The sequence below is a fragment of the Marmota marmota genome, unplaced genomic scaffold, assembly GCF_001458135.2.
Source record: "Marmota marmota marmota unplaced genomic scaffold, marMar, whole genome shotgun sequence".
Lineage (NCBI taxonomy): Eukaryota > Metazoa > Chordata > Mammalia > Rodentia > Sciuridae > Marmota > Marmota marmota.
Window position 1 is genome coordinate 4716521 of NW_026000206.1, and position 26161 is coordinate 4742681.

Below are 26161 nucleotides of genomic sequence, written 5' to 3' on the forward strand. Positions count from 1 at the left end.
CCAGCTCTGAAGCTGTGCCCCATGGCCTGCAGGAAGACACGTGTTGATCGGAGCTTCCCTTCCTGACATTCTAGTGGCAGAGCAACCCTGCGCTGGCCCACGTTCACCGTGGGCTGACCCAGCAGCTGGCGGCTGAACTCTCTGAAAACTATTTCAGACACTCTAGACTAGTGCCACCACAGTACAACTTAGGTTGTACCTTTTGTAACCTCTGCCGGTTGGTCTGAGGAGAGGAGTTTTATTTGAATCCCTCCATAGCCTGAGATGTCAGATGTCAGCCATCTGAAGCATATCTGGGTCACCAGGAAATAAGACAGAGAAGCCCCAGAGCTGGTGGTCCAGTGTGAATTTGATAGCGTATGAATGTCCTGAAGTTCGGCCTGCTGTCCGTGTCTGGGAGGCGGCTAGCCCTTTACTTAGCGCTTATTAACTCTCCATCTGTGCCCTGTTTTGACACCCTGGCTGTGTTTTAGTCTGTGGAGAGTCAGAGCAGAGAACTTGAGGGCTCAGGCAGGAGATGGAGCGGGCCTGGGAAGCAGAAGGGAAGCCGACAGCCTGAGAGCAGGAGGGTCGAGACTGGGTCAGGAGTCCCTGGTCACGTGGCCTGGAGCCTCCATTCTCACGGAGGGAGAGGCTGGAGCCGGGGAGGGTGCCTGGCGGAGAGCCCAGGGCGGGGTGGCCTGGGAGCCAGCTCCTGACTTCACACACGAGTGTTGTTTTAGTGCCCTGGTGGCTGGGCAGGATGCTGATCAGATGTCATCGAGAAACTATTTAATTATGTTGAGGATTCTCCATTCAGAAGAAGTCAGGGAAGTGTCCAATATGCTTTGAAAAATAATTTCATCCCAAAGAGTCAGAAATGCCATCCTGAAGCCCGTGTGGGCAGATAAGTGTATTCTGAAAATTCTCCTTCGTTTTCCTCAGTGATGCCTCCTGAGCGCACCGTGGGTGTGTTTCTGCCCTGGAATGAGGCTGGGCACGCTTGGGACTCCAGAGCTGGGGAGCCGCCGTTGTTCTGGTCATCTCCATCAAGTCCAGCTTTCCCTGAGCTGAGTTTAAGAGTCTCTTAAACATGTTTTCTTATTTATTTTGATTGCAAGAGCAAAATGCATTCAGCATAGAGCCAGAAAAGGGAAACAAATTCCATGAAGAAAGAAGAACACTCATCCTTTCACTTCTGAGAAGGAAGTGCTGTCAACACGGAGGCATTTATCCCGCGTGGTTTGCTGCCACATCCTCTGTGTGCCTTCATGGAATATACTCTTCCGTGCACGCAGGCACCTGAGATCTGACTGTGCTGGGAGAGCTGGCCTACTCTGGTCTTAGGAATGTTTCTGTCACCCAGCCCCACCCCTGCATGATGGCAAGCCACACCTGTCCCATCTTATCTGCCAGATCCTGAGAAGCTGAATTGTTCTCCATTGTGGGTAATAAAGTACAGCGTGGCTCCTCTGTCCACAGAGCTGCGCACCTGGGGACACACCTGCAGAGCTACTTGACCCTACTTCCAGTTGGTGATGAACATGTCTATCTCTAGATGCGTGAAGATCTACCTTATTTATTTATTTCTGTGGTCCTATGGATTGAAGCCAGGGGCACCTTACCACTAAGTTACACTCCCAACCCTCTTTATTTCATTTTGAGACAGGATCTTGCTAAGATGCTGAGGTTGACCTTGAACTTTCGATCCTCCTGTCTCAGCCTCCTGAGTGGCTGGGATTACACATATGTGACACTGTGCCTTGATTTGGTTAGCAGTCCCTTGCTGTTGGACATTTTGGTTGTGACAGTTCTTTTGCATTAGTGATTGTGGCTGGGATCTGCCTCCCCCTCCATTATCTCCTTAAAATAAACTCTTGGAAATCCATGGCTGTGTCAGAGGAAAGAAAGGCTTCTCTGGTGTTCAGAGTGTGTTGCCAAAACTCCCAGACTGATTTTCTGCTCTGACTTCATGATGCCGGGAAGTCCATCTTGCCCGTAGTTTAGTATTGTCCAAATTGTGATGCCCAGAAGACATCCCAAATTCCTGCCGTATCCCCCCGCTGGGTTCCACCCTCCTCCCTCTCCTCGCACAGACTTCTCTCTGACTGGGTGGGCACCAGGCTCCAGAGTCTTGTCCCTGGGGAATCGGCATGATGCTGGGAACACGGAGCACCGACAGTGATGTGTGGGCACATGAGTGCGCGGGTCCAGTCGTATTTAGAGTGTAGCTGGGGAAGTTACCCTGGGCCTCCTCATCCTCGTTCATCTCGATGCCAAGGGCCGCGCTTGGTGGCTGAACATTCTACAGATGCTTCTGGCTGATCCTGGCTTAGGACCGAGTCCCAGTTGCCCTACCTGGCCTCGCAATCTGCCCCGTCTACTCTGCCTTTGTAGTCTTCCCTTCTCTAGCTACACTCCCATTCCACGACCTTCAGCTGATCCTCCACCATGCCAAACTCCTTCCAGATCGTGACTCTTTCATATAGCGCGTGGCTCCCTATGCTGGCGGACACTCACCTTTTTCTTACTCTTCTACATTTGGGATGCAGCCAATCGCTGTGACAAAGAACAAGACTCCTATGGTCAGGCTGGGGTTTGTACCCTGGATCTGCCATACAGCAGCTATGCCACTTTGGACAAGTTACTCAGCCTCTCTGAACCTTAGTAAGGGGGATAATAATAGTAACCACCTCATGGGGTTGTTTGAGGACCAAATATGGCAATATATATATAAGCACTCAGAAGAAATCCTGGCACACAGTAAGCATCAGCAAACACTTGCTGTCCAGGGCCGGCCAGCTGGCCTCCGCTTACTCACCCCTCACAAAGAAGATTTTCCTGACTCCGAGTCTGGGCCAGGAACTCCTATTTATGCTCTCACGGCCATCTGTACCTTCCTTTTTAGCAGTGACAGCAATTGTTACTACATACATAAGTATTTTGAAGATGTCTGCCTATTGCCTGAGACTATAAGCTGCACAAGGGACCTATCTCTAGCTCACGGCACAGGACTCGGGTTCAATAAGCACCTGCTCAGGGAATGATAGTGACAGTCCCATTACTGTGCCTGTGAGTGGAGCAGCCACTCCTCCCGGAGGTAGAGCAAGCTGCTCGTGGCAGCCCTGGCTGCAGCCATGGCCAGAGGGCTCCCTGTAGGATCCCCCGTGTGTCAGGCCTGTGTCTTGGGCCAGCCTGCTCTTGGGGTCTTCTGTGTGTGTTTCTCAGTGAGGGACTAGTGCAGTTTTTAAATTTCTAACTTGTCACATCAGAACTTTTGAGAATATAATGAAATAAATTACTAGAAAAATGGAACGTGACTCCAGCCCAGGGTTTCCCAACATTGACACTTGATTTTCAGGGCTAGGTAATCCTTTGACACAGAGGTCTGTCCCCTGTGTTGTAGGATGCCTAGCAGCCTTGGCCTGTACTCACTAGTTGCCTGTAGCACCTCAACCCCAAGCTGTGACGGCCAAAAATGTCTCCAGACATTGCTAGTGTCCCCTGGAGGCAAACGTCATCTCCGACTGAGAACCACTAATGAAGACTTGCAAAACATAAGCCCTGATGTTCTGTGATTAGATTCAGCAGACGTCAACTTCCTCTCTCAGATTGCTATAAAGGTTTCTAAGCCCTTCCCCTGGGTTTCTGAATACAACTTATCACAGGCCAATGACCGACCCTTCCTGGACCTGGCCATGTGCAGCCATCCTGTGAGCAGCTCAGACCCTACTTCATAGAGGGGGAAACAGGCTGCTCAGGGTTGGCTAGAAGGTGCTGTTAACACACGTGAAACTTCCAGGGCATTTCTGAGGTCTTTCTCTCTCTCCCCAGCACCCCTGCCACAGATGATGTCATCCAGCCAGCTGCAGGCCTGAGAAACCTGCCCCTAGTGGCCTCTTCCCGCCATGATGACGCCATCGGCCAGGTCTCCACGGGTCTGACAGCCCAGAGGTACAGTGGGGGCTGAGATGGGGCTGGTGCTGGGACCCCAGGACACTCCCTGAGGCTGCCTCCCTCCCTCCCCTCTTATCTGCAGTTCTGCTCCCTGCCCCCACGCAGGGTCTGCATACCTGTCCCCCACAGGTGCATGTCAGGGCTTGGCCTCTTCTCATGGCCTTGGGGGCGATCTGAGGGGACTCTGGGGAGACCCCCCTGCCACTACACTCACACAGCCCATTTTAGAGGTTTGTTGTCTTGTAACATTTAGGGGTGTCTATTGAAACAGGGGTCTCTGTGGAAACAGAGGCTCCGGAGGCTGTGGCAGGATGGCTGCAGTTCAAGGCCAGCCTTGGCAATTTAGCAAGGCCTTAAGCAACTTAGAAAGACTCAGTTTCAAAATAAAAACATTTGAAAAGCTGGAGATGTGACTCAGTGGTAAAGGGCCTCTGGGTTCAGTTTCCAGTACCTAAAAAGAAAGTAAACTGTGCTTCTAAAACATGGCCCAGAGTGTGGGAATGTTATGAGTTGAACCAGATTAGAGGGGAAAGGTGTGTGCTACCCCCTCCCTAGTCGCCTCTCTTGGGACAGGTGGGTGCAGACAGGCGGGTGGCCAACAGCATGGAGTGGCCTCTTCATACACTGGGGTATCTGCCTGTGGAAGAGATACGAGGGGGTGAAGCAGCAGGAAGGTGCTGGCCAGAAGCAGATTCCAAAGCAGCATTATATGGACGTGGAATTCTGAATGTTCCCCGTCCAGGTGGAGGTCAGCCATAGTTCTTAACTGTGAGTCTAACTTTTTAAAGGAGAGATCATGGCCGGGAACTAGGCTCACAGCGGTCAGGAGTACAGGAAAGCTGGAAGTCGGGGACCCTGCTACCTCTTTCCTGCTTCCTGCTTCCTCTACAGTGCTCCCAGTTAACCCCCAGTGTTAGGAAGGGGCCCTGGGCTGAGTCTGAGGGGAGGCTTGAGGAACCCTGGAAGGGCCCCTCTGAAGCTTCATCTTACAGTCAGGGCGCACAGGGGCACAAGGACCCCAGAGCAGAGGCTGGAGGAGGATCTGGCTGGATGGCTCTTGGGAGAACCAAGTCCAGCGAGGGGATGAGGGTGGTGACAGGCGCTTCTGAAGTCCCTCTTGTTCCCTGGGACTGTGTTTTAATGGCTGTCCCAGGCCCCTTTGCCCGGACACCTCCTGTCTATGTGCCACCCTGAGGTCTCTGAGTCCTCGCAGCAGTGTAGGAGGTGGAGGTACCATTCCCGCTGTGTGTCACCCACGTGCAGACTTGGCTCACTTGGTTCCTAAGTGGCAGAGCTGGGTTGAAGCTGGGGTGGGGGTAGAGCCCCTCCCTGGCAGATGACCATGTCCATCTATAGCCCTGTCGGTTGACCGCAGAGTGCAGGAGGGGGCAGGTGACAAAGCATAGATTCTCTCGGTGCTGCTGGGAACTCAGCAGCTCCCCCACTGTCTCTCCCAGAGGGGAGGCTGGGGAGAACCCTGGGCAGGGTGAAGTGTGAGTAAAATAGGAGGTGACCGCTACAAACCTGGGGAGGACAGAGAAGCAAGCATTTATCCAATCAGATCGTCCGGCTGTTCTCAGTGGGTCAGTGGGAAAGAGGCAGTTCTGGTAGGAGCAGGGCTTGGCTGGTCTCACTTGGGTCCCCCCAGGGCTCCACGAAATCCATCCTCCTCATTCAGTTCCACATTTGTGAACTGGCTCGCAGAGATTTGCTTCTAACCCCAGAGTCAGAAGCTCTTCCTCAGTCTCGTGCAGACACCTGCCGAGTGGTGAAAATCGGGGTCGCATGGCACACGTGTTCTCAGCCGAGGTCGGACGAGGCCCCGCTGGCTGTCTTCACCACATTTGGCCTTTCTGTGAGCAAGAGTCCTTTTCACAGGTCGCTGGCAGTTCCTGTGCTATTGTTGGTGGTGTCGCTGTTTGTTTCGGTGTCCCAGTGCTGTCCTATGTGCAAGAAGGCCGTGGGTGACGTGCCCATGGGAGAAGACGCATGATAGGCAAGCTCTGCTCTGGCCTAGTCGGGGTGCAGTTGGCGTGAGCTCCAGGTTACCGACCCTAGGACACCTTGAAAGGGAAATGCACACACAAGCTCACTGTTGATAGGTTGGCTGACTCAAGTGTTGTGTCAGAGGCTCTCGGGGACCAACCTTGTCCTTGAGGACGAGGAGCCCCGAGAGCCAAGGTTTAGTGTTGGCAGATTCAGGTCCACAGACTTTATCAAGTACAGCAAGAAGCAACAGACCTCCTGCGGATCTGTCAGAGTGGAGGAGGGGACCTTCTGGGGGTGCAGTGGTGACAGTTTTCACCTCAGAAGTGTCCCTGCCTCCCCCACCCAAGGACCCCTCCTCCCTCTCCTGCTGAGAGTAGGACTTGGGAGAGGATGGGATAGGGAGGGGAGGGGAGGAAAACTGGACTGTCACAATCCTTTGTCTCCCCAGAACAGGGTTGGTACTTCAAATTAGAAAGTTTAATTAAAAACTTTTGGTTTTTTTGGTGCCAGGGATTGAACTCAGGAGCACTTAACCACTGAGCCACATCCCCAGCCCTGTTTTGTATTTTATTCAGAGACAGGGTCTCATGGAGTTGCTTAGGGCCTTGCTAAGTTGCTGAGGCTGGGTTTGAACTTGAGATCCTCCTGCCTTAGCCTCCTGGAGCTGCTGGGATTACAGGCGTGCACCACCATACCTGGCTAATTAAAAATCTTTCAATGTGTTCTTAAAAAGTTATGTAAAAGATGGGGCAGAAGCTTTTGCTTTAAGCCAACTAAGAGAAAAACAGAGCAGGCCTCTGTCCTGCTCATTCTACATTCCTAGAGCTTTCTCTCTAAATAGTAAAAAAGGGAGAAGTCACCTCTGTCTGGGGTGTTTCTCTTATTAAAGCCTCTGGAGAACTCCCACCTGCTCGCACTTAGGAAGGGCCCCTGCAGGGCCTGGGCTAGTTGTGCTTCCATTTTGCTTTGGCATCCCTGGGGCCCAGGTATTCTAGAACATTCTACTAATGACTCGCTTGCCCATGGGCATTTGTACTCTCATCTATGATGAAAACCAGAATGAATTTCGGAATGAAACCTTCGAGCTGTACCACTGTTGATCAGACAGATTGAAATGGGAGCTCTGGTCACATCCAGAAATCTCCCATGCTCTTCCCCATTGTCAGAGACCCAGGTGACCTTGAGGATTCCCATCGACACAGCTGGAAAACTGTTTGCCTACTCACCACTCATGTCCGTGGGTCCAGCTTTAGTGTGCATCAGAATGACCTGGGGACAACCAGATTGCTACCCCACCCTGAGCTGAGCCTCTGCTGCAGAGCCTGAGGAGCTGCCCAGGACTCTGCATTGCTGACAGTTCCTAGGGACGTCTGTGCTGCTGGTCTCGCACCCCCAGCAGAGCTCCACTGCGGGGGGGGGGGGGGGAGCCATCTCACCCTGTTCACAGCTGGCAGGACTCCAGGCGGCTGCATCAGCAGTTGGTGGCAGATGCTCCTGCTCTCTGATTTCAAACAAAGCAGCCACAGCCAGGGAGCCTCGAGCTCCTGCTCAGCATCCTCGACTGACTTACTCGAGCATTTCCAAACACAGAAGCAGAGCTTCACACTTTTAGAAGGTGCAAGACGTAAAGCTTCTGTTTTTCCTTTTGTTCCTAAATCATTTTGCTGTTTGCACAGGATTTTTTTTTATCTTTGAGCTCTAGCCTTGTGCATGCTAGGCAAGTGCTCTACCGCTGAGCCACCTCCCCAGCAAGCTGTTGCCTAAGGGGGCTCCGCCACCATGAAGCTTTGTGGAATTTTTATTTAAGCAGACACTAGATTGAAAACGGAAGCATAAAATGGAGAATTTCTTTCTTTCTTTCTTTTTTTTTTTTTAATTTAGAAGAGGGATTACCCAATTCTGTTAACAGAATTTCTTTGTAGTTTTTTGTTTTTTGTTTTTTTTTTTGCGGGGGGGTAATCAGGGATTGAACAGAGGGGCTCTCAGCCGCTGAGCCACATCCCTAGTCCTTTTTTAATATTTTATTCAGGGACAGGGTCTTGCTGAGTTGCTTAGGGCCTCGGTGAGTTGCTAAAGCTGGCTTTGAACTCTTGATCCTCCTGCCTCAGCCTCCCAAGCCTCTGGGATTGCAGGCATGCACCACCAAATGGCTCCTTTGTGCTATTTCAAAGCTGCTTTGATGTTCATGAGTCAGATCTACACAAGCAGCGCACAGTGTGCCTAGTAAATGGGGTGCTCTGTAGATTCATTTAGAACCTTTGCATTTCCAGCGTTTGGCTGCTATCAGGCGGAACCGTGTGAATTGCCACTTTGGCAGTTGTCAGATTTGGACAGTTTCACATCATTCAGGTGAACGCAGGGTTTTGTTCTTCTCCTGGTTCTTGGCCTGCGTTATCTGTGCAGGTGGGTTTTGGCTCTATGAGAACATGGCCTGGTATCTCTGAGCTCAGCTTCCTTTCCTTCTCTTTATCTCATGCCTCCACCATCTGTAACCTGGGCCTGTTACCCTGGGGTGCTCAGAGCACGTGAGGAGATTTTGCACCTGGGCTGAGCGCCTCAGGAGCTGCTAGCGATGAGGGGATAGTGGGAATTTGTGACCCAGATGTTCCAACCCAGACCAAAGCCTCTGCTATAGTTTTGGGATGGTGTTTATGACTCTTCCCCTAGTTAATATTTTCCTTCCTGCCAAGTCCCACTTGGGCCAAACTTAAAAAAAAAATAATAATAATTTTTCTCCTCTGAACACAGACTCAGTCTGGGAAGGGAAAGAGGATAAGGAAAGTACCAGGGAAGAACTGACCAGCCAGTTCAGGGTTAACTGTGCAAGAGCCACGCCCCCCTACCCCCCACCCTCTGAGCTGGAGATTAGCAGTTCAGTCTATTTGGGGCTGTTCCCATGCTCTGGGGGCTGCTGGTGCTCACATGCTGGTGCATCTAGCTGGTGACTGGAAATATCTGGATGTGCTTGCCTCTGAGCTTCCAGCCAATTTACAGGCCTCTCTCAGCACCCTCTGAGTAGGGCTCTGGAGCATTCTGGTAGCGTGGCTTAGAGGTGCTTGCCCTGTCTCCAGTTGCTGGGACTTGCGTAATCAAATCTCGGGCCTCAGAACGACTGTCCAGTGCTCTCCAAACCAGCCATTCCAGAGCCCATCCCTCCTTCCAGCCTGCTCTCCCTTTCAGTCTGGCTGACTTGGGCGCTGATGCCTGCCCGTTACGTGATCTGCACATGTGGGGATTGAAGAACAAGAAGTCAAGAGGGCTGTGAGGCAGGGCTGTTGTGCTCAATGCCTTCCAGATGGTGCTGTGAGCTGGAGATAAGATGCTGCACCAGGCTGGCCTGGCCTGGCAGGACGTGATACGTTCAGCTCGCACCTGGGGGGCTGTTATCACCCTCCTGTGACAGCCTGGGCCGCTCTGGTATTTGTTCTTGGACAGGGGCTTAATTTGGCAACTCCAGCTGATCTGTGAAATCAAATTTGCTATCAGTTCAGTGGGCATTCTGCCAAGGACTTAAACACCCTGAACAGGGACTCAAGGCACACGCATTGCTGACAGTGTCTCAGTGTAGCTGGACTCGGTGCAAGCCCTGGAAGTCAGTCTCTGTTTTCTGTGGGTGGGGACTGTGCTGAATGGCCGTTGGGACCAGTCGTTGTTCGTGAGGACCATGGCAAGGCATGATTCAGGGACAGCACAGTGGCTCTGCAGCAATGCATGCGGAGAAGGATTCCGGAGTCTGGTCCAGCTGGGCTTAACCGGAAAGAAGACCCTGATGGACAGATCATGCCTGTCTGCTGAAAGGATGGTGCTTTGGGTGGTCTCTGTTTGTCATCTGTGTCGCGAAAAAAGGGGGAAAGTTGGAATGAAATTTGCATCCCCTTCACCTCCCAAACACGCAAACATTCTACGTGAATTTGAATTCAGCTTTGACTTGTTCCAGGAGAATTGAAAAGTGTTGGTGAGACCCTCAAATGGGACAGGGGATCAGGACACTCACAACTAGACAGGCCCATTTTCGGAGGACAGGAGGACCACTTGTAGAGGTGACATGGGATGCAGAGGGTGAGGACCCCACCTCTTGTGCTTTGTGCTGGATGTGGCAAGGGTCCTGGAAGTTCTACAGAGGACATTGTGTTTAAGACATGAAGGCCTCACCTTCCTGAGAACAGTGTCTTCAAGACAGTCACTGCCGGTCATGGGGACGAAGGCAGAGACAGGAGGTGACCGGAATCAGTGACAAGAACGTTACCACCTTCCTGTCTCTGCAGGGAAGCTGAGCCCTCTGGCAGCTCAGGGCAGTGAGAGGGACCCATTTCCCCTCTTCTTTGGTCCAGGTCTAGGCTGGCTTCCTGGATGTGTAGCCTGGGGCTGCCCAGTGTGCTGCTCTCAGAAGGGCCCTGCTCCTGGTTCAACCCTCTGCCGTTTCTCTCTTGAAATCTTGGTGCCTTTAGAAGATGAGCCCAGCATTTTCCCTTGGTTTTCACCTGCAACCATTTTGCCTGGAAAGCATGTTGCTGGCCCAGCCTCTACACTTGACTCTGACATTCCCAGAGGACAGTCAGTTGCCCCAAGGTTGGGGAGCCTGGGAGGGAGGGAGGGAGGGAAGGCCTCAGGTTTGGAGCACTGTATTGGGGCCAGGCTCCCTCCTGGGGGCTGGAGACCTATGGGCAGAACTGGGCTTGTTCCTGCTCCTAGTCTAGCAGAAGAAAGGACACCTTCATGGGACACCCATGGATGCCCAGAGGTTGGGGGCCACCTGGCCTGGTGTGCCTGGTGGATGCTGTTCCCCTGTCAGGGGAGAGAGTCCGTGTTTGGGAGGCGCCTGAGGAGGGAGGCAGACGCCTTCTAGGTGGAGGGTCTGTGGAGCCAAGGCCCTGCTCAGAGTGTCCAGGGGCCTCACTGCTTAGCTAAGTTGGAGCAGGGGGTGGTGGCTCTGGGCCTGGGGGTGGTTCAGAGCCACCTGGGGAGCCCACTGCTGGCTGGGGTCTGCTTCTGCAGTTCAAAGGCCTTGAAAAGTTGGGGCAGGTTTTATGCAAGGAGTGGACCTGCTTGAGTTGGGTCGTTCTGTGCTGTGGGGACATGGATCTGAAGGGACAGAACTAGAGGCAGGCATAGCCGGATGTCCCAGGAGTTCTGCTCCCAGAGGGTGAGGATCTGGGGCAGCAGAGGTGGCCGGCCAGAGAGGCAGATCCCGGAAAAAGGAGGTGAGTCAGCAGGAAGAGGCGATGAAGGGGCCTGGGGCAAGAGAAAGCGGAGGAGGCTGACCATCCTGATTTCCAGGAAATGGGAAGATTGGAGGAGGAGGGTCCCTGTTGGGACCTGGAGGCGGCCTGGGTGTCTGTGCTAGGCTGGGTGGTGATCGCTCATTTTCCTAAGGGGGCCCGACCTCCTGGCTGGTGGGGATGAGCTGGAAGGGAAGGTGGAGGGAGGCACCGTTCTTAATCAAGCTGTTGAGTCACTTGTTTGGTGCCTTTGGCTGATGGGACCAGGCCAGGGCAGGAAGGGTGTGGCCTGGTGGTTCAGAGCCAACCGAGGGAAGGGAGGAGTGAGCTTGGGGTGGCCTGGGGAACAGAACTGGCTTTGAGGACAGCCAGGAGCTCCAGGACACTGAGCTGGGTGCCGAGTGAGCCTCCATGGTGCTGCCCCGGGGCCTTCTCAGGTTGGCTGCAGTGGACTGTAGTTTGGGGGTATCCCTGGGGGGTCCCAGGCTGTGGACTGTCCTGGGGCCACCCAGCTGGAGCATTTCCAAAATAGATTTTTCCTTACAGTTTGATAACCAGGAGCCGTGATGCACGCCTGTAATCCCAGCGACTCTGGAGGGTGAAGCAGGAGGCTTGCAAATCCAAGGCCAGCCTGGGCGATTTACGAGACCCTGTCTCAAAAATTAAAGGGGCTGGAGGTGTAGCTCAGTGATAGAGCGCCCCGGGTTCAGTCCCAACAAACACACACACACACACACACACACACTTTTAATAACAGAACTGCAAGCAGTATACCTTTCCTCGGTGTGTATTAAATTATCTCTTAGTGGGATGTGTTGTGCGGAGGAAGCAGCTGAACGTCCTTGAGAGCCTGTGTCTTAGACACGCGCTTTGTGTTTGTAAGTGGCCTCTTCACCGACTAGGAACGTGGGTTGAGGGAATATCATAAAGGGGCTTCCTGAGTGTGAAGGTGTCTCTCTTAAGAGTTTAAACAGCTCAAGGAGTCCATATTATTCATTTTGTGTCTTTTTTTTACAAAATTATTTTAATCCCTGTCCACGTGGTAGACAAATAAGAATTGGATGACCCAGGTGTTGCTCCACCTATAAACCCATGTTATGACTTCGCCTGTGTCTTTCCAACACTCCTTGTCACTTCTCTCCACTGTGGCCTGGCACTCTGGCCTCCAGGGATCTCTATTGTCTGACTCTTGTTTTTCTGTCCGTTGCCATGGGGCCCCGAGGAGCCAACAGGGTGGACTCGAGCTCAGTCTGCACTCGTGACCCTTGGGCACAGCCAGTGGGATACTCCCAGGCTGTCTGTGCTGGTGCTCCCTGTGGGTGGCCCAGCTGGATGGGGAGGATAAGAGACATGGCCCCTGTGTACCCAGAGCTCACAGGTTGGTCTCCCCAGGGTAGGACAGACATAAGGACCTGTCCCTGAGGAGGATTGTGGGCTCATGACCGGGGCAGACTCTTTAGAAAGTAGGCACGTTGGACGTGACACGGCTGGGCCCATCACTTCAGGCACACCCAGGGGTGAGGGCAGTGAGGGGCTGATCCTACCTGCTGAGCCTGGCAGGGACTGGGCGAGACTGAGAAGTCTCCTCCAGGGTGTGAGGGGTAGGTGCCTGTGGACGTTGTCCTCCAGGCCAAGGTGCCAGCCTCAGTGGAGCCCGAGAAGCTGGGAATGAGCAGGACTTGGTGACACAGAAACCCACGCTCCTGTGGGTATTTGCCCCTGGGGGAAGAAATGACCCTGCCCCACAAGGGCTGTGAAACCTCAAACCCCAGCTGCCACCTCAGGCTGGGTTTGGTTTCAAGACCTCAGAACTGAGTCATGGAATTTCAGCCCGGCCCCCGCTGAGAGGCCCTGTAGGCCAGCGCTCTCGGGACAGAGCCCTGGAGGTCTGCGGAGACTGGGGAGGCATCGCCCAAGTCTGTTCCCGGGCTGCAGATGGCAGTGCTACTCCTGCTTATGCCAAAGGGGAAGATCAGCACCTGTTTTGAGCTCCAGGACTCTGCCTCTTGGTTTTGGGGATTGTCTTCCCAGAGTTTCCCAAGGAGGCCCCAGCATGCTGGAGTTCCCTTGGACGTCCAGGAGAGGGCGCTGACCCAACACACAAGGCCCTGGCTGTGGCCATCTCCGCTGAGGAGCCAGGGAGGGAGCCCTGAGTCCTTTTGTCAGCCTTTTCAGCTGTACTTTTCTCAGCCTCAGATTTTGGGGGGCAAATCCTGGAGAGTTTGCAAAGTTATGTTGTAGTTCTCAATTCAGAGTTTTATTGCCTGTACACAATTATGATAAATTATCACACAAAAAATCCTCTCCTCCAAAGAAAAGTCAAACAAGAAAACTCACACAGAGGGTCCGAACACCTGAGCTGTTAGTGAGGCCCCGGTTTTCCTGGAGCCTGAGGAGGGGGGAACTTGAGGCCCTGGCCTGGCACTGGAGGTCACAGCCTCTACCATGTATGTGGAGGCCCTGGTGGGGAGACCAGGGAAGCAGTGCACTGGGTCTTTAAATAGTCCATGCAGTGTGTGGGGTGGCTTGGGTGGGGTGAGTGGGGCCTGATGAATGTGCCGTTAATGAGCCAAGTTCCATTTGGAATAATCCTTCCATTGTGTCCCCAGCACCTCCCCAGCTGCTGCCCATGCGGGTCTTGCTCCCCTGGCCTCAGACCACACAGTTTTGCCTTCTGCCTCAGCTGGCCATGGGGTAGAAGTTTCCTCCTGCCAGGATCTGGCCAAGAACGCAAGCAGGTACTGTGCAAAACCCCTTCGCAGCAGCCATCCTGGAGGCCAGGGTCCTGGAGCTCGGCCCTGGGCATGGGTCAGGCCATATCAGCAAGAGCGGTGGTTGGGCCCTGTGAGCCTGTGTCTTTGGTCTTCTGGGCCGCAGCTGATCTCAGGCCAGCTCTTTATGTGACCGTGGGAGGCGCCGTGTGAGTCAGGGGACTGCAGAGGCAGGACCAGTAGTGTGTGCGTGACGTTCCTTCTGTAGAATTCCAGTTACACCGTGTTCTGGAAAGGGCCAAGCTCTGAGGAATGGAAACCCTATTAGGGTGGCCAGGGTAGGGCTGGGAAGAGGGATCTCAGAGTGATGGAAAGATCCTCTCTTGATCGTGGGGGTGGTTATATCACTGTCAAAATTTTGGCAACTATGACTAAAAAGAGTGACTTTTACTATTTTACTATAAGTTATACCTCAATTAAAAGAAAAAAGAAAAAACTTATCCATGGGCTAGCATAGATTTTGGGTGAAATCTAAAGGAATTCAGCCCTCCAGAACTTTCCCTGATGCAGATAGTCGGTCGGGCAGAGCGCGTCCCTGGAGCCAGTGGATGTGAGTGGTTCCTGCTTGCTCCAGGTCCTCATTTGCTGAGGTCACCTGCTGAGGCTCCCTGCCTCTCACACAGGGTGACACGGTGGTCGCACCCTGGGTATTGGTTTGCCAAGTCTGCTCTGCTCAGGCCGCCTCTGGGTCCTGTTCATTTACACACATGAGTGCGTAGCCGCAGGAGCTCGGGCTATTCTGGGCCAGACACTGCTTGGGACAGGACACAGAGATCAGAAGGCACACGCCACCCTGCCCTTGTGGGGCACCCGACCCACTGGAGAGGACAGGAATGGCGTGAGCAGCTAGAGTGGGACGCACAAGTGTGTCTCGCTGGAGGACGGACCTGGCTCTGCACTTATTCCAGGTGCTGGGGAGGGCTTCCAGGGGACACGTCGGCTGAGCGGGCTTAACTACACATGAGCTGAGGATGCTGGGGAGAGAACGGATACTGTCAGCATGAGTGAGGACACAGAAGACAGGCCAGGGGACCCTCACTACAGATGCAGGGTGAGGCTGGAGCCTAGACTGGGGGAAGCGGAGGGTGGTCTGGAAGCCAGGCCCCGAGGGCCAGCGCAGAGGGTCAGGTGGGGATTGGGATTTATCTTTTGTTCTCTTTGGTAGAATTTTTTGTTAATAAAATTATTTTGAAAGTACAATTTAAATTTATGGAAGAGTCGAGAAGATGGTATGGAAAGCTCCCATTTATCCATGTCTACAGCTTCCTCTGATAACACTGTAATAATAGTATGGTAATTTGATATAATTTATGAACCAATATTGATGCCTTATTTTTAACCAAATTCCTTAGTTTATTAAGTTTTTATTTTAGTCTTCCCGCATCCCCCTCCCACCACGTTCTTTTTCTGTTCCAAGATGGCACATCCCCTTCTTAGACTCCCCTTGGTTCTGGTGACCTTGGTAGTTTTGGGGTGTTAGGCATTTGGTAGGATGCCCCTTGATTGGAACTTGCTGGATGTTTTCCTCATGATTAGACTGGGGACATGGATTTTGGGAGAGAAAGACTACAGAGATAAAATGCCATTTTCTTTGCTCCCATCGAGGGACCCTGCCATCACGGGACTGTGTCCTTGGCTGTGCTGTGGTGTTGCAGGGTCTCCACCGGCTTCCCTTCCATCTGCAGTCTTTGGAGGGAGTCACGGTGCAGCCCCTACTTTGGCTTGGGGCTTCAGCTACCCTCCGCCTCTGTTACATTTACATGAATTATTTAGAATTCTTCTGCACAGATTTGTCTCTTCTCTCCCATTTATTAATTTATTCAATAATTTATTTATCAGTTCGGACTCTGGGGTATTTATTTAATACTTTGGGCTGTAATCCAATACTGTCATCTTTTATTGTGCAGATTGCTGAGCTTTGGCTGTTGGCTCCGTTGGTTTTCTTTTGAGTGTCTCGAAGCCCCGGGCAGGACAGTGATGGGATCAGATTTGCATTTTTAAAACCTTCACAAGCTGCCTGCCAAGGCAGAGAGGTTGCAGCACTGAGAGGCCCCCAAGCCTTGAGGCTCCATGCCCTGGCCTGGCTGGGCAGGACGCGGGACAGCTGTGTCTCCGTCACCTCTAGTAAAGCATGCCTTCCAACTCCATTTGGCACTGTTTTTAGGTCATGGGGACTGTGGCCTGGATCCAGGGGTCCAAGTAAATCGTGTCCCTTCCTCTCTGACCCATCCCTGGAGGTTTTCAGGGCCGTTTTCAACAGTGAGCAGATGAGCATTTCCTTGCATGGAGACGGAAGTTGTTCTTCACCCACCTGGCCCAGCGTCAGAGGTCCTGCATTGCGTGACGTGGAGATCCGTCCCTGGGTTCCCGTTTCCCTGCAGCTTCTCTTGCTGGACAGGCTGCCTCCTGTTTCCCCCCACACACACACATCTGTGGCTTTGTCTTCCCTCTTTGGCTTGGAGGAGAGCAGCATGGCAGTGAGACCCGGTGTCTTGACAGAGAACGCCCAGGGCACGTCTTATTACTGATGGACAGATGCTCTGTTCTTGCTGGGCCACTTCCTGCCGCCTGCTGCTTCTCATGGCTGCCTTGGAAATACTGACGCAATCCCAGAGCAAAGAGCTTTTCTCCAGAAAAAGCTCTCACAGTCCCCTTCCTCACACACCCATCAGTGTCATTAGGCCCCGTGCCTTGGGGAGAACAGATGTGACTTGGGGGGAGAGAAAGGGAAGAGTAGGAGAGGGCTTTGCTTTCTGCAGCCCAAACCTGCCTGAAGCAATGGGCCTGTCCTGGGAGGAGGGAGGAGAACATCGATTGCTGAGACTGAGCTTCCAACAGGCCTTCTGTCTCCTCCAGTGCCCACCCATCGCTGTTTGGCGGGTGAGAGAGGCTGAGGCCAGGGAGTCTGATGATCTGAAGAACTTCCAGGAACACAAGTGAGAAGGTTTTGCTCACACCAAGACGGCCACAGCTGACCTCAGGGGCTTGTGGCAAAGAGCCTTTTGTGCTGGCACGCGATCCAAGAAGACACCATCCTAGTTCAGAGCTGACCTCCCACTCTCCCTGGTGGGGAACAGGGAGGGTCCCTTAGGAATTAGGAACCTGGCCTGAGGCTACCTGGACAGACTTGGAATAAATGAGCCGGGAGAGGCAGCCGAGCTCCCTGCAGGGGGAGGCCAGCTCCCTGTTACGGATGCAGGAGGCCCAGGGCATGGCACCCCTTGAGAAATGCTGCCCCGAACTGCAGCCTGTGGGGGTGGGTGGGGTTGTGGCTTGGCTGGCCAGCCTTCCTGTAAGTGTCCCTGCCTGCCTTGAGCAGCCTGCCCCAAATTGCTTCCATCTCTCTGACAGTACTCCTCCAAGATTTGAGAGCTTTTCCCAGGTGGGAGAGGGAGAACCGACAGGAACCTCTTGAAAAACAACACACATCTTCACATTCAGCAGTTCCTCAGCTGGCTCCCGCCTCGGCAGTTCATTTCATAGGTGGAATCTTCTATTAGTTTGCTTTTCGTTACTGTAATGAAATACCCGAGGCAGACCAGCTTTATAAAGAGGCTTGTTTAGCTTACAGTTTGGAGGCTGAAAGTCCGAACAGCATGGTACAGGTTCTGGCAAGGGTCCCCCTGACAGCATCACTTCATGGCAGCTAGCCACAGTGCATTGTCTGGCAAGAGTCAAGGAGGTGCATGTCCAAGTCTGTGTTTGTCCTCTGTCCCTGTTCTTGTAAAGCCACCAGGATTTAATCATGGGGCTCTGCTCTAGAGATGTTATCTAAATCTAATCACTGGCTAAAGACCCCACTTCTAAATATCATAGTGGTATTAAGTTTCCACTGTCTTCATTCATTGATGTATGGCTTTGGGAATTAAACTTCTGCATGAGTTTGGGAGCAGGGCAAATCCTAGTCAAATCATCGTGGGTCTGGGTGATTCTCCCTGTCTTGCCAGGGAAAAGAGGTTGGGTTGCTGGGGCTGAGGGTCTCTGGGATTAAGTCCTGCACCTGCCTCACTCTCCAGGAGTCAAATAGAAGGTGCCTCCTTCATCTGGGTGGGAACAGGCATGGGAGAGAGCAGGGCTCAGGATCCCAGCCCTGCAACTCTTCCACCTCCCAGGAGGAGACTAAAATTGGGGCTGGCAGCACTTCTTGGAGTCCGAGGCCCTGGAACAGCCTGGAAGGGAAGCTGACTCTGAGTGGCTGAGTGAGAAGCAGATGATGTGCTGGGGTTGGAGCAGTCAGGGAGGGTAGGGCCCCTTTGCACCCTGAAGGGAGGAGCTGAGGCCAAAAGCCCACTCTGTGTCCAGCACAGCTGCCCAGTGTTAGCCCTGGCCGCATGTTATTTATGCACCTTGGGGGATGCTTTTCTTCCAAGTCAAGTACATGCCAGCTGCCAGGGGCAGGCCCTGTCCTAGATGGCCCAATGGGAATGGAGAAACAGGCCCTCTCCTCACAGGAGGAGCGGAACAGAGGTGCTCCTGGGAGTTGGGAGGGTGGGCTTTCAGGCCAGAGTGTGCTTGGCCCAGGCCCCTCCTGCCTAAGTGCTGCTGCCTTTTGCTGGTGCAGGAAGGGTGAGTGGCGACCTGCAGTGCTCCCTGGCTCTCTCATGCTTTGTTTGCATTTTTGGTTCATCTGTCCACCCACTTGGTAGATTCATCCTGGTTGATCCTGTGCCACACCCTGTGTGTGTCGTGGCATAGGGGAAGGAACAGAGATGGAGAAACAGGCTGCTGGACCCATTTTGGCCTATTTATTTATTTACCCCAAGGGTTGAACCCAGGGGCGCTTAACCACTGAGCCACATCCCCCCAGCCCCTTTTCTTTATGTTTTATTTTGAGACAGGATGTTGCTAAATTGCTGAGGCCTCGATAAATTGCTGAAGCTGGTCTTGATCTTTTGATCTCCTGCCTTGGCCTTCGAGCTTACTTGATCACTCTGAGCCTTAGCATATCCATCTTTAAAATGAGGCTAGTAGTAGCCATTTCCTAGGGTCATTGTGAAGAGTAAAGGTCTATGAAGCAAGTAGCGCCTGGCTTGCAAAGGAAGAGACATTTGATCACAGACTGGGGGAAAGGAGATGAAGACAGCTGTTTTGAGCATAACTGTGACAGGGTACACTCTCCAACAGAGCTGAAGACAAAAGACCCAAGATAAGAGAGCACCTGTCTCTGCCTGGAGATGCTGGGAAGGCTTCCTGGAGGCAGCAGCCTCTCCACTGGGTTTTGCAGCATGAATAGCCCTTTGCTGAGGGAGAAGGGCAGAGGTTCTTTAGGGAGGGAGCTGCATATGCCAGGTCTTGGGTTATGGAGTGCCCAGCAGATGCAGGCAGCAGGTCAGGGAGAAGCTGGGGGACTGGAGGCGGGCACCAAGTTCCTGGGCAGAACAGCAGCTTAGCACCAGAGTGGTAGGTGGTCTTCAGATTTGGGGGGATTTGAAGCCAAGCTGGGAGATTTGCTGGGTCCCAAGAAATTAAAGGAAACTCATCTGCACTTTTCAAGCAGCATGGAATTTAGCCTTGGGGAATGTTTCTGGTGGCAAGGAGGACAGTAGATTGGACGGGAGGCTGGAGGTCAGAGGGCCACGTGGAGCACCTGCTCTGTGCAGGCCTGCAGCCGGTGCTGGTGAGGCAGGGGTGACGCTGCAGACATGGGCCACGCTGTCTATCATAGAGACTCTGCAGGACAATGACTCCCAGGTTGGGCTGTGTTTCTGGGCAGAGGTTGCTGGGACATGTCACCAAAGCCTTCAGCTTGGCGCTAGCATTCACCCCCCTTGCTGCCCAGGGCTGAGGCTCGCTGCCCAGGGAGGATTCCCCACGTGCTCCCCCAGCATGGGGACCCTGTGCATTCTTCAGGGCTGAGAGGCAAAGGACGCCGTCTCTTTGGGGATGTCATGCCACCTCGTGTCCCCCCGCAAGTGCCTTCCCAGTCTTTGTCCAGATCCACCCAGCATGGTCGCCTGGGGGCTGTGCAGAACCCCGGGCCTTCTTGCCTTTCTCAGAAAGCCAGTGAGCAAAAGCAGAGTGATTTTTTTTTTAAGGCACGGAATACCCCAGCTTTGATCTTGAGGCATTAAAACAAACAGAGACACAAGCAAACAAAACAAGTGAAAAGGGAAGTCTTCCGGATCAGAGGACCCACAGCCTGCCCGGGGCGCGTTGCTCAAGCCCGGGGAGTTCTGCGCTGTGGCTGTCCACGTGGGCTGCTCGCACGTGGACGCGATTGGCTGGCCCCCCTTTCTAGGTGGGACGCGTGACTTTTCCGTTGTTTCCTGTGCTGCTCTTCTGCTCTGGGCTGTTCTAGTCTGTTCTGCAACGGCATCACTCAGACCCTGGCAGCATTCCGAGTGCACTGACTGCCTCATCTCCAGGAGAGCCTTGTCCCTGGGTTGGCAGGTGGTACCTGCGGGACTTCTGCCAGCAGAGGCTGAGACGTCTGCCTGGGTGGACGCGGTTGGTTGTGCGGGCCGGGCCACCCTCCGCCCTCCTCTCTGATCAGAACGCTGGTTGTTGCGGTGCTGTTTGGTGAGACTTGGGATAGGAACTGTGGCCCTTTGGGAGAAAAGGGTGGGGAAAGGAAGGGCCAGGCAGGGATGGCCTCATGGGCTCTGACTGGGAGTGGGCACCTGGCCCTGGAGTATCATGGCGCAGTGGGCGGCCTTCGTGGAGCGCCGTCTGTGTGCCAGGCACTGAGAGAGAGGCTTCAGTGTGTGCTTCACTCTTTTAATGTCCATAACAGCAGACAGGCAGGTCTTTTACTGTATCCATTTTATAGGTGGGGAAACTGAGGCCCCGTGAGGTCAGGCCCTTGGCTGAGCTCTGAGGGCTCAGCAGTGGTAAAAGAACTTCTGGTTGGGCCACTCAGTGCCTCCTCCAGGAAGCCTACCAGCCTTGAACTCTCCTGCCTGACTGAGGAGAGTCAGCAAAGCAGGGACGTGGTGTCCTCCCCAGTCCGGTGTGACTTCTTGCTTTTTCACAAAGCAGCTGGGGCTAACATGTATCAAGCACTTGCCGTATGTCTAGCCCTGCTGTGCTAAAAGTTGTTCGTGTGTTATCTCATTTAAACTTGACAACCTCCGTTGTGGAGGAGGTACTGTCATCATCAGCCCTTCTGCACAGATGAGAACACCGAGGCCCCAAGGGCCCAAGGATCTTCTTGGGGCCAGTCTAAGGAGCTGAGTGAAGCATTTTCCCTATTGTCTACTCATCTTTTTGACTGGGGTGTCTGAAGAAGAGAGTCCATGCAGACCTTGCTGCTGAGTATCCAGCCTGCCTTCCTCCCCCAACATCACAAAACCAAACCAAGCCCTGGGGGACGTGGAGGTCAGAGCCGGAGTGTGGGTCTGGGCGTGGTGAGTGATGGCAGGGGTCTCCTTAGAGCTCTGGAGGCTGGGTCAGGCCTCATCCTAGGATTTACTTCATTGAGTTTCCTTCAGCTCTAGTCTCAGCTGGAAAGGGTTTGCTCTCTGCCTTTCCTGTGTGTCTGAGTACAGTCTGTCTGCCCATCTGTCCATCCACACAGGCAGGCAGTTCCTGGAGGCTTCCCATGTGCCCACTGCTGGCCACACTTCCTTCTGGAGCTGAGCTTACTGCTTGCTTCCTGCATGAAGGGCTGCACCACGCTGGGGTCTGTTCCCTGGTGGGAAGTTCACTTAAAGCAGGAATCCCTCTTGTCTTCCTGGATTAATGACTTAAAGAGACACAAACGTTACATAAATATACTGTGCTTTTTTTTTTTTTTTGGTCAAACTTCTGTATGGAGCCAGCTTCTGCAAGCTGATGGGCTACCTGCTCTTGCCTGTGTTGGGGTGTCCCTCACAACATTTCCATTAGATCTGCAAGGTGACACAGGACTTGGGTTGCTCTGAATACAGAAAGATTGTCTTCATGTGTACAAGTCAGTTTGCAAAGATCCAAGTATTCAGGGGAAAATCCCTTGTCCTCAGACAGTCGGATGCTCCTTGCAGCAGTCATGAGTGGGCAGGGTGCAGAGGGAATCACAGACAGGGCCTCTGGGAAGGTTATGGAAAGAGGGAGATATTTTTAGGGCTTGGTTGCAGACACACGCAGGCGTGCACCCACCCACCCCCACCCCCGACCCACTCATTCACTCCTCTGCCTGCAGATGGGACGGGCTGCTGTAATACATGCTCATGGCGGCTCTTTCCAGCCTGGCGCTCTGGATTTGTGTGAAGCCTGGAGTCAGCAGTTTGGGCCTCGGGGCCTGGTTTTCATGGCCCTGCTCACAAGTAGGGCAGCTGGTGTCAGGCTCACCAGGCCTAGGAAGAAATTTGCCCCAGAGCAGCTGACAGGGATGGCCGAAATGAACAGCTGCCACCCTGCGGCAGGGGCAGCCCCAAGTACATGCCGTCCTGCTGTCCGCTTGCCACAGGGGAGACCAAGATGTTCAGAGCTTCTGGTTGTGCTGTGTTCGTGTGCTTGTGGGAAGCACTTCCGTCTCTGTGGCACCTCACTGGGCCGCTGAGAACTCCTGCTCCTACAGATGGGCCGGCTGGCTGCTCTCCACCCGCTCCTCCAGTCCAGCCAGAGGAACGAGTTTGCCGTCCATTTTGGCAGCTGGGAGACCCCATCTCTGTTTACACCCCAAGAGTTCTCCTTTATTCCTAGTACAAAGTAGCCTCTAAAACCAGTCAACTTAAGCTTCTAGAGGAACTTGGTCGACTAACACGTCAACATTCATTGCAATCCCAGCGCAATATTAAAGCTCTTTTAACAAGAACCAAAACCTTTTCTTGTATTGTTTATGGGATTATCTGTTGTTCTTCCTGGAAAGAGTGCCCCGAGAAGAGACATGGCTCCCCCTGGTTACGTTTTTGATCCTAGACAGCAGCCCTGACCTGGCGCAGGTGAGTCCACTGGTTCTGCCTTCAGAGGTTTAGGGTGGAGCTTGACTTCATTTCTAAGCAGAAGCCTGACTTGGAGGTTGGGCTGTTCTGGGCCAGTGCCCGCTCTGGGCCACCCTGTTTGTTTCTGCATATGACCTTAGACCTGGTTTATGAAGTTAGGGACCAAAAGGTGGAGGGAGGGCTGGCAAAACCTGAAGAAAACTGTTACCTGAGAAAGACGGCCTCAAATGAGCCTGCTTCGTGGGTCCACATTTTATGGTTAATTGTGGAGAAAATGAGACTTGACCTTGACAAAGGAAATGAGCGTGATTTGACTTTACGTTGAACAGACGTCGGCCTGAGCTGCGTTAGTGCTAGGGCTGTGCTGGGGGGAGCGAGGGGTCCGCTCGTGCTTTCCTGCTGGAGTCTCGGGGTGGCCCTCTCCTCACGTCATCCTTGACTTGGCTGCTCACACAGAGGCTCTGAGCAGCTCCGAGGGTCCATCCTTGGGTGTTCACTCTTCTCTTTGAGGCCACCTGCAGTCCACCCCTGGGCGGGGCTTCTCTTCCTCAGTTGTTGCCTGGTCCACCTCAGCTGGTTGCCATTTCTCCAGGCTCCAGATGGGTTTTGAGCCATCTGTCATGGTGACCTCATGACATGCTGCATCTTCTGTCAGGCTGTGGCTTGGTCCTGTGGCTGGTGGCATAGTACATTTGTCCTGCCGGCCGGAGACTAACTGGGAAGACTCAGGAAGCTGTGTGTTGACAGACGTTGTCCAAAGGCTGCCCTTTGCTTCCCCACCTGTGACCTTGTTACCATGGAGACATGCATGGCGGGGTCCCTCAGTGCAGGACATACGTCCCCAGTAACTTCCTAGTTTTCTGATGTTGATTGTGGGGGGAGCTGAGGAGCTTCTGATGTGCACACCGAGGTATCCATATGAAATTGAGTACTGGCTTGGGGAAGGATATTGTTGAAGGCATCATCCATGCATGCACGCAGCCCCTGACAGAGGACCTGTAAAGCAGCATATTAAGAATGTCAGTGACAAGAAAAGCTGCTACTGGTGGAATGTTCCTTTTTTTTTTGTTAACCTGCTGGACTTTATGGATGGCATAATTGATCATGATTATTGCCCTTTTTGCCTGGCTGTTGGGAAACTCAGAACCAGACTTGCAGACTACTCCAAGGGCTAACTCAGGTAAGCCCTGCTGGACTAGCCTCCCCCATCTTTTCTACCCCTATTTTTTTTGCTCTCCTGGATGGCAAGGTTATATCCTTTTTGACATGAGGCAGGGTCTATTTTCTACAAAGTTATCTCAGAGTGCCACCTACCATTTCCATCTCAAAAGAGCTGAAGGAATTGGGTAACAAAAGGAGGGTTCTGAGACTCCTCTTCTGAGTGTTAGTGTTGCTGCTTTTTTTTTTTATGCGATGTGACTTCTCCACTCCTTTTTGCATAGCCCTGGGATTCTCAGGGCCAGCCAACCTTCTTCCTTCCTCCCTCCCTCCCTCCCTCTCTTCCCTCCTCCCTCCCTTCCTATAGCTATCAAGATTGTGTCCTGAACACTATCTTCATTTTAGAGGGAAAGTGAGTCTCATCTGTACTGATTTCTTTCCTGGCACATTTTGGGTCTAACAGTGAAATCCTCAGAGCTCAGCTTCTATCATAACTGAATTAGAGGTTGTTTCCCCTGAGGAGCAGCCTGTGGAGCTGTCCTTGCCTGTGAAGGACTCTGAAAGGTCTCTAGTGGGAGTCTGGAGCAGGCGGTAAGGGAAACAGGTGGTAAATCAGCCCTTTTAAGGAGGGAACCAGAGAACCTTCTGGATAAGTTTCACCTGAGTTTGTGTTCAGCCCTAGAAAACCCCCGAGACTCCCTGGGGTGGCGTGAGGTGTCATGCTGGTGTGTGAGTGATGAAGAGAATACCAGTGGCCCTGGTAATGGAGGAACCCGCGGGTCCTCCATCCTTTCTCAGGGTAGGACTGAAGATTTGGCCCCAGCCCTCTGCAGGGTGTAGCCACAGAGCTCTGCTCGTGGGAGGGCAGCCTGCTTGGCTGGAGAGGGGGAGCACTGGATGCAGACACACGGGTAACTGTGACTGACAAGGCAAGGAAGCCCCCCAGCATAAATATAGGGAGCTGGGAGAAGAGCAGTCTGCTGAAGGGGCATGGAGCTGGCCAGGAGCTGGGCCACCGGGTTGAGGAGCCGCGCAGTGGGGAGCTGTGAGCACCTTTGCCTTGTTGGAACACAGGAGGAGGCAAGTGACCACGGCCAGGAGGTAGAACTGGGTGGTGGACAGCTTTTGGAACTTTTGGAGCAAGCCTGAGTGACATGAGAGCAAGTATCCTGAAGGTCAGAAGAGCAGGTATCCCTTTTTGCAGGGGAGGTCTGCAAAACCTGGGCGGGAAAGCCCAGCAGTGCGCTCTGGATGGCAGCTGGGTGCTCTCTCCCTGATGGCTGTGCTGCTGTGCTGGTCTCCTGCTCACCGTCCATGTGGGCTAGCCTACAGCCACACAGCTTCCAGCTCTTGAATTTAGCGTGCGGAATGCAGTGCATGGCTGTTTGGAAAGTGCTGGGCACAGTGGCGAGACATGGGCTGGACCTGTGGGGCTGCAGGTGCAGGGAAGAGTTGGAAGTGGGCAACCTTCGCATCTCCAGGACCAGCTGCACTGTGCTGCCCACCTTGCTGTGCTGGGTGGTGAAGGCCAAGGGCTTGGAGGAACTGCACTGTGCCCAGTCCTGCTCTCCAGCTGTATTTACATCCTGGCATCCTCCAGATGGGTCTGCGATCTGACCTATTTTCCTTTAGCATGCACTTGGGCTAATTAGCAGCTTGGGGGCCCCTGATAGTGTTAGGAAAGTCTGGCTGTCATGGCAACGGGAGACTTACCTGAGGCTAGAGGCCAAGGTGGACCCTGCAAATTTGTGTTTCAAACCACGAGTGTTTCTTTCTTGTGTCTCAGTCCCTTGCAGTCCTTCCAGGCTCATCTCGTGGGTACAGGAGATTGCCGGGCTTGCTGCTGTGTCTGGTGTGTGCCAGTAAGTAGCAGAGCAGACAGGCCAGGCACAGAGAAGGTGTCATAATAGACCTTGAACAACTAATTGCTGCAGAAATGAGGGAGGCGTCCCTTAGTTTATCAAGGTTTCTAGCTGTCTCAGGACACAACAGGACAGTTGTCATGGAACCCTGTGTGGCCTTGGTCTACCCTCAGGGCCCTAGACCATGTGCACCGTGGCCCCAAGGCTTGCAGAGGGGCTGTTTGGAACGGTCTCATTAGGTCCATGCTTAGAAGTGGTGGGCACTCCTGTCGGATCTGGAGAGGACATGGTCTGCTGGAGAAGCCTTCACAGAGTGACCAGGGTAGAGGCCTTGCTGGATGTGGGGTAGTGAGGAAGGGAGGAGC

General features: G+C 53.3%; 1 protein-coding gene across 24 annotated transcripts in view; it reads left to right on the forward strand.

Annotated features, from left to right (window-relative positions):
* Tacc2 (transforming acidic coiled-coil containing protein 2) overlaps positions 1 to 26161 on the forward strand; it is a 176474-nt gene that overhangs the window by 77796 nt on the left and 72517 nt on the right. For 20 of the 24 annotated variants that reach the window (XM_048791321.1, XM_048791326.1, XM_048791323.1 and 17 more), the window contains 2 exons: positions 3814 to 3933; positions 13754 to 13882. The exons of 1 other annotated variant lie outside the window; for it this stretch is intronic. In XM_048791321.1, the coding sequence (XP_048647278.1) occupies positions 3814 to 3933; positions 13754 to 13882 (249 nt within the window). The remainder of the gene's footprint in view (positions 1 to 3813; positions 3934 to 13753; positions 13883 to 26161) is intronic. 3 more of the 24 variants (XM_048791331.1, XM_048791338.1, XM_048791343.1) reach the window with 1 other exon arrangement.